The following is a 13,079-nucleotide window of genomic DNA, read 5'->3' on the forward strand; positions in this document are numbered from 1 at the left end:
GAATAAGATTTGCGATACAGATGTGTAGCTAACCAAAATCTCTAAGGAATATTTCCAGCACCTTGTACTATGAAACTTTCTATGCTGTGAAGAATTAAGGTCATAGAGTCAAGTATCAGGCTACTGTACTGTAATATGGCTTTGTATTCTATTAGAATACACATTTTCCTCAACAAAATAGAAGCAACAAAGAAGAAGCACACATGCGTATTCTTTCAAAAAGGCTCTTTAATTGGTCTAAGTGATTAATTACAGGGTGAGGGAGCCGGGTAATATAGATACTAGAATAGCTTTCAATTACCTCATTTAAATTTGATCATTAAACAGTTAGAGGAGATGGGAAATAGGGACAATGAGGGAATATAAAAGAGTGGAAAAGAGGGAGTGATGAAAATCGTAATATAGGCAAACTGTAGAGTTAATACAGTAATAACAAATGTTTCAATAAATCAGCGACAGCTTTACAAAAAGAAAAACTCAGAATGTGCCAGAGGTGTATTTAGAAAAAGAGTGACTATAAATTCCTATCATATGTAGAATACATGAATATGACACTAACAGCCTCAATTAACACATTTCTCTATATTGATATAGTATTTAGGATATAGAATTGATTTAATGTCAGGCCCTGTGCGATGTTGTGCTGTGCTGTAGCCTCACAGTGAGACACAGCGAGGAACGAGAGTCCATAGTTTAAGACACCTAGTGCTGGTCAATCCTGTTCTGTCGCTTTCACCAGTTTGCAGATTGTGTTCACATGGACTGCTTTCACATAGTCAATCCCTTGTCTGCCTCATCACTAAATGAAGACGTGAAGATTTTAGCTCCAAAACATTATGAATATTTAATTAAGTTACCTGAAAATAACAGATGTCTCAAAATGATTATTATTTCAGTTTATAAAACTGCTGCTGCTTTGTGTTTCTGGAATAAAAGCATTTTAATACTGAATGTTTCATGTTGGAATAAAACTCTCCACGTCTGCTTTGCATCTCTCTTAAAATATCTTGCTACAATGGCTGCTTGTTTTTGGTGGTTGTGTTTAAAGATAGTCCATCTATTCGACACCCAAGACTAAATCCCAACCATCCACAATAAAATATACACAACACACACAGCATGAAAACTCTGGTTATAGTTTAACCATGCGCCAACACCATAGACTGCTGTAAATTTTGGTGCACATTGAAGCACAGAAAACACATAAGCGTTGTTCATAAGAAAGCAGCAAGTGGGTTAACCTGCCAACTTCAGATTTCTGTAGCTTTCTTGAGGATATGTTGGTAACAGTGCAGTCTTCTTTCTGTACTGATTATCGTGTCAGTTCAACATATCCTTAAAATTTGGCGAGCCAAAACTTTTTTCTTTACCACATAAAGTCACATAGAAAATCAACAGTTACTTCAAATCACACACTTTACCCTTTTACGTTAATCTAACCAATAAACTCTCTCCACAGTGGTAATGTTTTAATGTCCTGTCGACTGTATAACCACAATTTTCACCTTTTGAGGTCCTAGAGGTTTCCGATCAAACTTCAGATTCCAAGCTGGACACCCGTCGCCAGGGCCTAAGTACGCAGGGGCTCCCCACAGGCTGCCCCCCTGCTCCCTGACCTACCTGAGCCTCTGATCCAGTCTGGGATCCCTGATAGACCCCGTAGGCTCCATACACACTGTCCTGGTACAACAGAGCCCGCTGCCCCCCACATCGCCCACCACCACAAGCCAACAGCTGGCAAACCGGGCTGGACCCTGGGTGATTGCTAGCAGTCTGGCTGTGGTGCTGCAAGTCCAGGGGACCATGGTAGAGGGGGAGTCCAGGGTATGAGTTCAGGTAATGCGCATACTGTCTGCTGAGCAAGCTAGTGGCTCTCCGTACCACGCCCCGCCCTATCCCAGTCCCATGTTGCACTGCTTCTCCATATGTTGGTAGGTGGGTGGAGTGTGAGTAGCGCAGCCGCTGGCCCTTACGCCCATTGGGCTTCCTCTGGTCCTCCCTTATATGGAGGTAGGCCTGGTTCCTTGGGAGGCACAGGTTGTTTCGAAGATGTGCAGGATTGTATGCCTTAGCAGGTGTGGTTTGAGTAAGAATACATGGGAAGAGGTCTGGAAGGGTTGAAGGTGATTGACTGGACAGGGAAGACTGGGATTCATCAAGCTGGTGGATCTGCTCGCTACCCCATGTTGCTTTGAGAAAAGAGGGGCGTCTGTGTCTGCGTCTGCCTCTCAGAACAAGGTCCTCCGGTGGCCAAGAGCCGTAGTTCTCTACACGCGGAGGCATCGTCTCCCCTGTGTAAATATTGTCAACGCTCGGGGATGAGATGTGGTTGTCTTGGAGGTGGTTGACTTTAAGCTCACTCAGACACACAGGACTTTTGTCACTCTTTTCCTGCTCCCCATGTATTCTCCTCTCCACATCCCCATCGTCAAACTGAAAACTCTTGGACCTCCTTTTCCGTCGGGAAAACCCCACTTGGACATGCTGGTTTTGGGGTGAGGAGGCTGGGTGAGAGGTGTAGATGTCAGGTAGCTGGAGATCGGTGCAGGGAATGAAGGACGAGTGTGAGTGGGTGTCTACATAGAGTCTCCCGGTGGTTTGGTAGTGGTGTGGATGTTGATGAGGGAGTGGCTCGCCAACGGCCAAGTGGGGACTGCTGAGGCTGGAAACAGGAAGCGGTCTGTCATACAGACATGAAGTAGAGCGTGTTGGTAGTGTGTAGCGCAGTGGTGTGGGCCTGCTCACACCCCTCTGCTGTTTCAGAGAGGTTACAGCAGTCAGAGGTGGGGTTAGAGACCGCTGAGGAAGAGAGCAATGATTCTCTGTAATATAAGCAAACCCTGCTGGTACAGCTTCTGTGGCAACCTGTGGAACACGAACAGGCAAGCTGCCACCATGTCGACTCAGCTGTTCAATGGTCTTGGTGGCGTTGTCCAGGGAGCTCTCTACATTAGCGGTGGAGACCAAATCCTTGGCAGTTCGAAGCATCTTAAGCATATTTGCTTGCGCGTAATTGGAGGTCAAATCAGGTTTGGCCAAACCAGACAAACGCCCAGTATCCTCCACTCCATTGAAGCAACTGTAAATACCCTGAAAGATAAACGAGAGGGACAAAGAAACAAATAAAGAATGAAGACAAGACGTGAGAAAAATTCTTTGCCCCCCAAAATCTTTTTAAGGACTACTTTGGCGTTACCTTGAAATACTGTTTTGTTTCTTTTATATGTTTGCATTTCATCTGATCTATTGAGAAAGGCTGAGCTGCATTATAATACAATGTTGTGTGTTATAATAGACCACTGCTGGTTATAACTACAGTGAGATTTGGTGAACCCTTATTTATAGCTGCTGTCTGTGTTTCTAATATTAGGAAGAAACAGTGAACATAGTGGTGGTTCAGGCAGGGTTCAAGAAGTCAATCTCTGCAACTGTCTTGGCTGATCCACTGATAAGCTTCTCTGATGGAATTGGCAAATCTCACATAGGGCACTACTGAAGCTGCTTTAGGCTACTCTCAGCTGTGGTGTGTCTGCAAGCAACTTTGCAACCCACCTCCATCTCAGCTTCTCTTAATGATGTCAGTGATTCTGGCTGTAGCTGGTTGTTAAGCTGACATATGTTGGGGGCAGCACAACAGGTTCAAATAGTACTAGTCCTATTCTAGCTGGATATATCTTTCACAGATTGAACCAACGGCACATATCCAGCCACAGCTTCATCTGTCACAGCAGGAAGAGTAGCTACCGTTCTGCTCACATCCAGATGTCTACTGTCTGTACTGCAATACTTCTCTCAATTGCCATAGACAAGAACAACTCAAAAGACAAGAAAACAGAATTTAGGAATAAATCAAGAAATCACTTGTAATTAAATCACTGGTTAGCCACAAACTGTTTAACTTTGAATCGTCCTAGTGGGAACAATTTGACAGATGAGATTTCCCTCATCTTAAAGTGATGACCCACCTCTTATATACTAAACATCCCATTGGCATAAAAATAGATTTCATTAATATCTTATCTTGTCACCGAGGCAAGTCTTAGTCACCAGTAAATTATGCATTCTCCCCGAACCCAAAGAAAAACTGTTTAAGCTGAGAGGATTGAACCAATAGAGGCACATGGGGACACATGCCTAAAGTCCCTTACAGAACAAACTGTCTCTAACTGCATGGACAAACAAAGAGCCAAATCCCATGACTGTTCTCTGCTTACAGTTAGCTGAGACATCCTGAAAGAGCCAAATTTAATTTGGTCCTTGGGGCCGCCCCATATGGATTAATGATCAGATAGTCATTTAGCTGTTAATCTGATAAAACCCAGATCCAGGCACAATGGTATGATTACACAGTAGAGGAGGCTGGAGTCCATAGACATTTCCTGGCTGTAACTGAGGCCAGAGCATTTTGCCTCAATAACCACATTCCAAAACAACCGCATCAACAAACTGGGTAGTGATTTAGGCTAATTGAACATTAGGCAATCAAAGTTAAATGCTGAGTAAACATTAGAATTAGAGCCGCTTTTCATCCTTTTTTGTCTCTCCCCTCCCCTCTCATTCTTCATAAGAATACTGTACCATTTTAGCTAACATTATAACAAGGCCTTTCAATAACGCAATGTAATTGCATGCAAATACACAGCCATTTGCATTAATTTATCATCACATAAAAGCCACTTCATGTAAAACAACATGTTAAATGAAGAAAAAACCAACCAACCACTTAGAGCCAAAATAATCGACCAGCCAGTCTTTCAATCTCTCCAGCAAGCTGTTATACAACTAATCAAATTACAGGGGGCCAATCAGTCACTTAACTAAATGATCAATGCAAAAATCAGCGAGGCAATTTCTCAATCCCCCTTCTGTAAATCATGCAATCAGTTATCAAACCAACCGAGGATGCATAAACAACCCAGCTCTCTCACAAAAACAACTTAATCAACTGACAAGAGGCAACCTGATAGCTGAGAGGTTAGAGCACATAACAGCCATCCATCCATTTTCTTAATTGCTTACCCAGCCAGGGTCAGAGTGAGGCTGGAGCCTATCCCAGCTGACACTGGCCAAGAGGCGGAGTATACTCCGGATAGGTCACCGGTCCATCTCAGGGCTAACACAGAGATAGACAGGTGTTTGCGCTAACATCAACACATACGGCCAATTAACCTGAGGCAGGAAGCCTAAGCACCCAGAAAAAAGCCAGGTGGGCACAGGGAAATCATTCAAAGTCCACAAATAAAGGCCCCAGCCAACCAGCAGGTCGGAACCCAGCGTTAACCTCTGTACCAAAGTGTCATATCAACTGTTAAAAAAGAAGATTTAATCCAATATATGTAATTTATTCATTATATATATTAATTCAATATGTATGTCTGAATCTTTTTTGCATTTTCTGTGCCCTCACTGGACCACAGTGCAACCCTGGAACAGACCAGATGTGCACAAATGCCATCAGCAGTGATCCCATCCCAATTCCCGCTTGATTTTTGCTGCCTGCTTTCTTTCTATCCTGCCTGTTTTTGTTGCTCCTATTTCCACGAAGGCAATAAAACAACAAAAATCAGTGAACAAACTTGCAAATCTTACCCTGCTGATGGCCAACAGGAAGTCGAGTTTGTGAGACTTGTGAAGGGAGTGTCTTAGTTTCCAGTAAAGCAGGTGTTCCCAGGCGAAGACCAGCAAGCTGAGGCCCATAGCCACCAGTAGCATGTAGAATACACCTGCCATGTTGTCGATGTCCAACTTGCTGCTCATTACTTCGTTCTTCTCATTCTGGCAGATGCCTGACAACCAAACTGTCTCTAAGCGCTCGGTGTCTCCTAAAAGAGATGAAGGTTTATGGGAGTTAGTAAGAGACATGACAGCTTTATAGTAACCTGAAGATAACCATTTCCATAACGAACATGTCATATGTTTTAGATGTTTTTTACACTGTAGTTGGACAGTCTAAGGACAGTGCTTGTGACTCACACAGGACGAGAGCTGTATGACTCTAGAGCTAACTTCAGGCAACTCTGAGCTCCATTGTGTGAATGCTTGTTGTAAACCAAGCACACAATTATTCTGGATACATGAAGTTTTTAAAGTGATTAAGGTGATTTAAGTTTTTGGGGTAGAGCAAAAGTTTTAATTTTTTATGGTTTTTTTTTTTTTTTTTTTTTTTACAAAACAGCTTTATTTATAAAAAATAAAATATTCAAATGTCATAAGTTTCAATTTCACATAATAAACCTATGATAGTTTTATTCAGTTTGCATGACTCATTCTGTATTGCGGCCTAGGAGTCGTAACCATTGGGGGCTCGTTCAGTATTCCCACCTTTAATTTTGGGAATATGTGAGTAAATATAGTCTAGTTGTTGGGTTCGTGGACTGTTTGATTTGCACTTGTCTTTCCACTTTCCCTGGCCACATTAATGGCCCAGTCACAGGGCAAAGGGTTTTTTGGGGTATTACAAAATTTTGGTGATTCTCTTCTATTACATTAATTAACCCTATATAGTGGGGATGCTACTGGGAGAGTTGTGCTCAGATTGGAGTGCGTTTAATTTGGTTTATTGTTCTTTTTGCACACACATCATATGCCACACACTTGCCAGCTCATCCATGCACTGCTTCACACCACTGATATGAATTTACACTCATCACGATTATTATTAAGTTTAATTAACCTGTGGTAATCCTTATTCAACTTCATTCTTTGTTGCCTATGAGCTGTGTGGCTGGAAAACAGGTATGTCTAACTGACCTGAATATTTCCGTCTGTGTAGATACTGTATAGCTTTAATGTGAATAGGTGAATGACAAAGGAAGATATTAAGTGCATATTATACTGTATATTTAGGTAATTATAATTTTTTTTTGAAATTCAACAAAGTTTTGGACGAAACTTCAAAAATATATATGCATAAGGTGTACACAAAAGCTTTATACATATGCATATTTTGTCTTCTTTGTTTTTCTGGTCATGTTAATGCATTCCTCTATTCCAATACAGCACCCTTTATGTCAGAGAATGTAAGGTCCCTGAACATATCTCCATTAAATATCATTACCACATAAGCCACCCCTCTAGGCCTCTGAACAGGTGGCCACCTCTTGAGCTTAGCTCTCCCCAGCGGCCTCCAGGGAGCACGGCCCATTTTATCACCCAGTTACCGTATGTTGACCATAAACACACTGTTAGTTACATCATCACGGAAAACTTGGAGTGAGTGTGAGTGTGTGCATATGTGGGGAGGGTGCTCTTAAGCTCTCAGAGGAGGGAGGATATTAACTCCACACCGGCGGCAGCCACCATGGTGAATGTGTTTGTGTGTACATGTAGGTAGGACGTGTATATATGTGTGTGTGAGTGTGTCACAGAGATAATCATATCCCTAACATTTCCTGCTGTTCTGCAGGATATTAACTCTTCCCTGTAAGCCCACTTCCCTGCTGATACAGCACACATTGAACTGGACTGACTCCAGATCCATGGTGCACATACAGTGTGCCAGAGAGACAGAAATAAACACAGACATTTACAGTTGAGGAAAATCTAAAAGTGTGTGCAGGTACAAGATGTACTTTTTAAAATGAAAGATTTGGATCTGTGCCTACCATCTCCAAGGAACTGCAACAGTGCTAGATCAATAGGTCGTTTCCAGCGTGAGTCTTTCTCCAGAGCGATGCCATACCCCGTGGTGGCAAACACTTTCCCACTGCCGATGGTCACCAGTTTGCAGCCCTCATCCTTCCCGGCCATGTAGTTTAAAACAGCAGCATCATAAATGAAGGCATCCAGTTTCCTGCATGCAAATGGAGTATCTTAAGTGTAGTGGCTGTCTGATGTTTTTATATTCTATACATATATATCTATATATCTATATCTATATCTATCTATCTATACATACATATATATACATATATATACATATATATGTATACATATATTTTACTTAAAATGTTCTCTGTATGATTTTATTTCCACCCTGATGAAGCCTAAAATCCAAATGCATCAGTCAATCAATAAAACTATTCTATATATTACAAGTTCTGCTGGATTTTTCAGACTGTAAGCTCTCCTCATGAACCACAGACGTAGGTGAAGTTGTTCCAGAATCCCCTGCACCGTGTGTTTCACTGCCTAACTTTGCCCTAACCCTCCTAATCCTTCTGATTTCTCTTTTCCTTTTTGCATATTTGTCATATTTGCACGTGTTAGATTCATGAACACATTTTAATATTAGACAAAGATTACAGACTAAACACAAAATGTAGTTTTTTAAAAAATGACTTCTTTTATCAAGTTATCCAAACCTACCTAGTCCTGTGTGGAAAAGCAATTACATCCTAAACGTAAGTAACTAACAACCTGGCTGTAACAAGAATTGCAATCCAGTGTTTGTGAAAACTGGCAACTGATGGTAGCAGATGGTCGCCCCACCCTGAGCCTGGTTCTGCTCGAGTTTATATCCTGTTAAAAGGACTTTTTCCTTCCCACTATCGCCAAGTGCTTTCTCCTCGGTGGTCTTTGACTGTATTATTGTAGGATCTTTACCTTATAAATAAAGCCCCTTGAGGCAACAGTTAAATTTTGTGCTATTTGAATTGAATTGAATTGATGATGGCATCTTGAAGCAGCAAAGCAGCCCCAGACCATTGCACTACCACAGCCATGTCTGACTGCTGGTACCATGTCAGGACTCAGAGCTTCCAAAATGTTTTGTCTTGTCAGGCCACTGAATATTTTCCCCAAACTCTTAGGGGTGATCAAGATTTGGCAAATGTGAGAAGAGCTTTGAGTTCTTTTTTGGTCAACAGTGGTTCTCGCCTTGGAACTCTCCCATGAATATCATGTTTGCCCAGTCTCTGAAGGCCCAGTGAGGCCTGCAGTTTCTTAGATGTTGTTCAGGGCTCTTGGAATAACTTTGCTAAACCAGCCACTGCTCCAAGTTTTCTCCATTTGTGGATAATCGCTCTCATCGTGGTTTAGTGGAGTATCAAAGCCTTAGAAACTGCTTTGTAAAGCTTTCCAGAGTAATAGACGTCAGTGATTTTTTCCTCATCTGTTCTTCAGTGTCATTAGAGGGTGGCATAATATGATGCTTTTTCAACAGGTGTAGCAGTAATCATGCAGTAATCAAGTATGGCTAGTGACATTTAACTCAAATTAAAACAAAAAAAAGGTTAATCGCAGTTAATTCATGTTCCAACAAGAGTTGGGTGTATTTTTTCACAAAGCACCAGCGTCAGCTTGGATAGACTTTCTCCCTTACTGAGTTGTGTAGTCTCTGTGTGGTTTGGGGTATTTTAGCCTATCAAATAGGAATGTGGTATTTTACTTACTGCTGCCCACATTCTGCCTTCTAGTCTGACATTACTGTTAGTTAATTTGAAAAGCAATCATCTAGTTTGAATCTTGCTTGATAGTAGAAATTCATCAAAAAGAAGCTTTACTCAGCTTTTTTAAAGTATACTGCCAAAGTTAAATGCACCAGTTGAGAGCCTCTCTTGAACAGAAACCCAGGCTGTCGGATACAAGAATATTGTTGGACCCAAAGCTACAGCTAGAGGCTCCATGAGGCTGAATTAAGATAAAAAACACTTTGGGCAAAGAGGTAACGTCAACGGGTTCACAATGACAGGCAAGTATTCAAGGGCTAATATCTGTTCCCTGCAGACAGTGACTGTCTGCAACAAAATTGAGTTGGTTGGATAAAGTTTAAAGTTAGGACATTGCATTAGATTAAAAAGTCAAGGGATCAACACAATAGTTACGATTTATGCTCTTGGGCTCATAGATACCTGCACTAAATTTAATGGGATCTATCTCACTACATTAACCTCCTATCTATCTTGTACTTGATCGTGACACCAAAGTATCTGATACAATTACTTCATCATCTGGCCACCGTGAACGCTTTTGCCGAATTTCAGAGCAGTCCATAAGTCGGTGGCCTTTTACGTCTGGAACTGACTGACAACACATTCCAGCAGTTGCATTACTAATTAAAGGTAAAAAGAAAAAAAAAAGAAAGAAAATGTTGGATCAGATGTCTCATAATCTATTTTTATTTCAGACTGAAACCAAGAAAATCAGTAAAAAAAATATAAAGAGCACACAACTGGTATATAAAAAATGTGCCAAGTCACCTGTATGGTTCTTCAAAAATGATCTGGTCCTTTGTGAAGTTGGCATTCTCGACAGCTCTTTTCTATACAAATTAAGCTCTACTAGAAATGACTTTAAACCTAAAAATACACCCATCAGATTGGCCTAATTTAGAAATAGACACAAAGAGCATCAAATATCAACTGTACTATACAAATTCTCTTAATTATGACTGTATCTTTACTTGGATGAGGACCAATTAAATATAATTTCCTATCAAATTGTGTAATATATTTAAAATTTAATTAAAACTTTACCCATTTTTGAGGCTTTCTAGGGCTTCCTCCACCCCTTTCTGGTTGTATTTCATCATGTACGTGTGCATGTCGGGGTAGTTGCTGCGGATGTTTCTCTCTGTGCTTCCATTTGGGACGGTCCCGAAGCGGAAAGGAGGATAATGCTCATGTGGTCTCTGGAACTGCAGGGAGACGGAGGAAGAGAGAAAAGGGAAAGGGGAGAAGACGCATGAGAAAAGTGACACATAGTGAAATAAGAGACTTTCAGTGAGGAGAAAAGCATAAAGAGAGAAGGGATTAGGGGGAAAAAAAGAGTAAGCAGTGACAAGAGACTGACGGTAGTCAGGGAAGAATATGGAAGTGGGACAGAACGAAAAAAATGCTGATGAGGAGAAGTGCAAAAGGGGAAAAAGATATTTTAAAATGTAGACAGGGAAAACTGTGGAGAGTAAAGAAAAATGAAGACATGAAAAAGGAGTGTTAGAGAACAAAAACCAAAGGAAAGACCAAAGGACGTGGAAAAGAGGAGGCAAAAGACGAAAGAACAGAAGAAACAGGTGAAAAAAATGATAAAGAAGATGGAAGATGTGTAGAGGAAAGAATAAAAAGGAAGGAAAGGAGAAAGAAAAAAGAAGAAGAATTTGGAAATAGGAGAAAAGGAAACATAAAGGGAAATGAGGAAGAATCTTAGGCAAGAAATAATTTATTTCGATTTGATGAGCTGGACCACACCCCAAACACTTAAATTTCTACAAATGCCTGCTGGCACCACGTACTCTTTGCTCTCATTTTCTCGGGCTCAACGTCTCTCAAAGGTATGATGGCGATCTGCTAGGCCCAGAAGCCACCACCGATCCTTGGTGAGGCCTTCTCCAAACTGCAGCCTCTGGCCAAGCTTCCTGCTTCATCTTCAATTAGCGCCTGTCATTCATATTTCAGGTTGAGGTTCTTGCTAATGAAATCCATCTTAAAGTATTCCATCTTTTTCTAAAACTGATCTTATCAGCAACTAAACGTAACGCTGTATAAATGGAATGGAAGCCACTCACTCACCTCAGTGTTATTAAAATCTGATATCAACATGCATGAGTTCGAATCATTTCGCTGCACAGAGATGATCCTAGCATGGTTCAATCTGTGGCTGATCGAAGTTCGTGTTTGATTAGATGATGCAGAGAGCAGAATGAAGCCGAAATATGTCTGTTAACGCTCAATTAGACTGTAAACAGCAAAGAGCTATTCATCTTGGTTACAGCGTTGACCTTTTGCGCCGAGCACGAATGAATGGGCCAATCAAAATGTGAGCGTACGAGTATATGCGTCTATGTGTGTTCATATAATCACTCTTTAGCTGCAATTGCAATGGCTTTCGATGAGAGGCTTTTTGTTATAATGAGCTATTTGAAAAAAAAAAGAAAAAGGCCACATCACAGCCAGAAGATTAGAAATTACAGGATAGGTTCACATTGTGCAAGTCTATCTTAATTTGACACCCATACATACAACTGAAGAATTATTGGTTGCTGTAATTGCTGCTCCTGTCCATGCTGGCCATCAAGAGATTCCCTCTAAAAGCAATTTCATTGTAATTGATGGGGTGGCGATGTCCTGAGCTCCTCTTGTGTACAAAATTGCAGAGTGTGTTTAAGTTAATAAAATAATAATATGTAGCATCAACAGCCTTTTAGTGACTAATTGCAGCTTTGGAAAACAGTTTCTGTGGAAGGAAAGGGCAGAATTTCACACAACAATTCCTGAACTTGAAAGGTTACTGCAATTTTATACAGATCAAGGACTACAGAGTTTGTTCCCATCAGTTTGAAATTACTTTAATAGAAAAAAGGGCTGTTATGCGTGTCTGATATTGTATGTGGGCATTAAAATACACTTATTTTAGTACATAATGACTGTACAAAAAGTCCTCTTACTGAGGAAACTCTTTAGCTTAAATTTTAGAAAATAAATTTCTATCATTAGGATTAAGCCAGTAATCATTTTCAGCAATTACTCCTATAATCTTTTTTTAAAAATCAAAAGTACACAGAAGTAACAAGTAGAAATGCTTCATTGTAAACTTAAAACCTCATGATTCCAATTATAATCACACTTCTGTATCATGTGTTCTTATTTGCATACAGCATCAGAAGATTCCCATTTCATCTGAGCTGGAGACATTTTTCCAAACCTGAATATGAAACACCTACACTACAGTGTTATGTATAATAAATCCACAGCTCACAAATAATCCCCCCCAAAAAGTATTTCATCCTGTTTGAGAAATTTCAGAACTTCACGGGTGGTAAGGTGGTGCGGTGATTAGCATTGTTGCCTCACAGCATGCAAGTTCTGGGTCCTCCTTAAATTTTCTGTGTGTAGTTTGTGCTCCCTGAGCCTGTGGATTTTCTCTGGGGATGCCAGTATCCTCCCAAGGTCCAAATACATGCTTGTTAGGTTAACTGGTGATTCGAAACTGACTGTAGTTGTAGATGTGTGATAGATAAAGCACTGCATGAATGGCTTTAGTGACTTGTTGTGTAAAGCGCTTTGAGTGAACAGTAAGACCACAAACCTGCTATGTAAGTGTTGCTACACTTAGATTTATTAGCCAGCTGTTTAAGAAAATTGGAAACTTTATTTTTCAATAAAAAAATGTTCTTGTGATCTTTTTCATCACTGTGAATTCAC

General features: G+C 40.7%; 1 protein-coding gene across 1 annotated transcript in view; it reads right to left on the reverse strand.

Moving 5' to 3' along the window:
• Positions 1–498: 498 nt before the first annotated feature.
• Positions 499–13,079, reverse strand: part of LOC100696649 (glutamate receptor ionotropic, NMDA 2C) — a 60,454-nt gene continuing 47,873 nt past the window's right edge. Inside the window, exons 13-16 of the mRNA XM_003453417.5 lie at positions 10,416–10,576; positions 7,605–7,792; positions 5,590–5,822; positions 499–3,090 (exon numbers count right to left, since the gene is read on the reverse strand). Coding sequence (XP_003453465.1) covers positions 1,531–3,090; positions 5,590–5,822; positions 7,605–7,792; positions 10,416–10,576 — 2,142 coding nt within the window. The 3' untranslated portion in view covers positions 499–1,530. The remainder of the gene's footprint in view (positions 3,091–5,589; positions 5,823–7,604; positions 7,793–10,415; positions 10,577–13,079) is intronic.

The sequence above is a fragment of the Oreochromis niloticus genome, linkage group LG8 (assembly GCF_001858045.2).
Source record: "Oreochromis niloticus isolate F11D_XX linkage group LG8, O_niloticus_UMD_NMBU, whole genome shotgun sequence".
In the NCBI taxonomy this organism is placed as follows: domain Eukaryota; kingdom Metazoa; phylum Chordata; class Actinopteri; order Cichliformes; family Cichlidae; genus Oreochromis; species Oreochromis niloticus.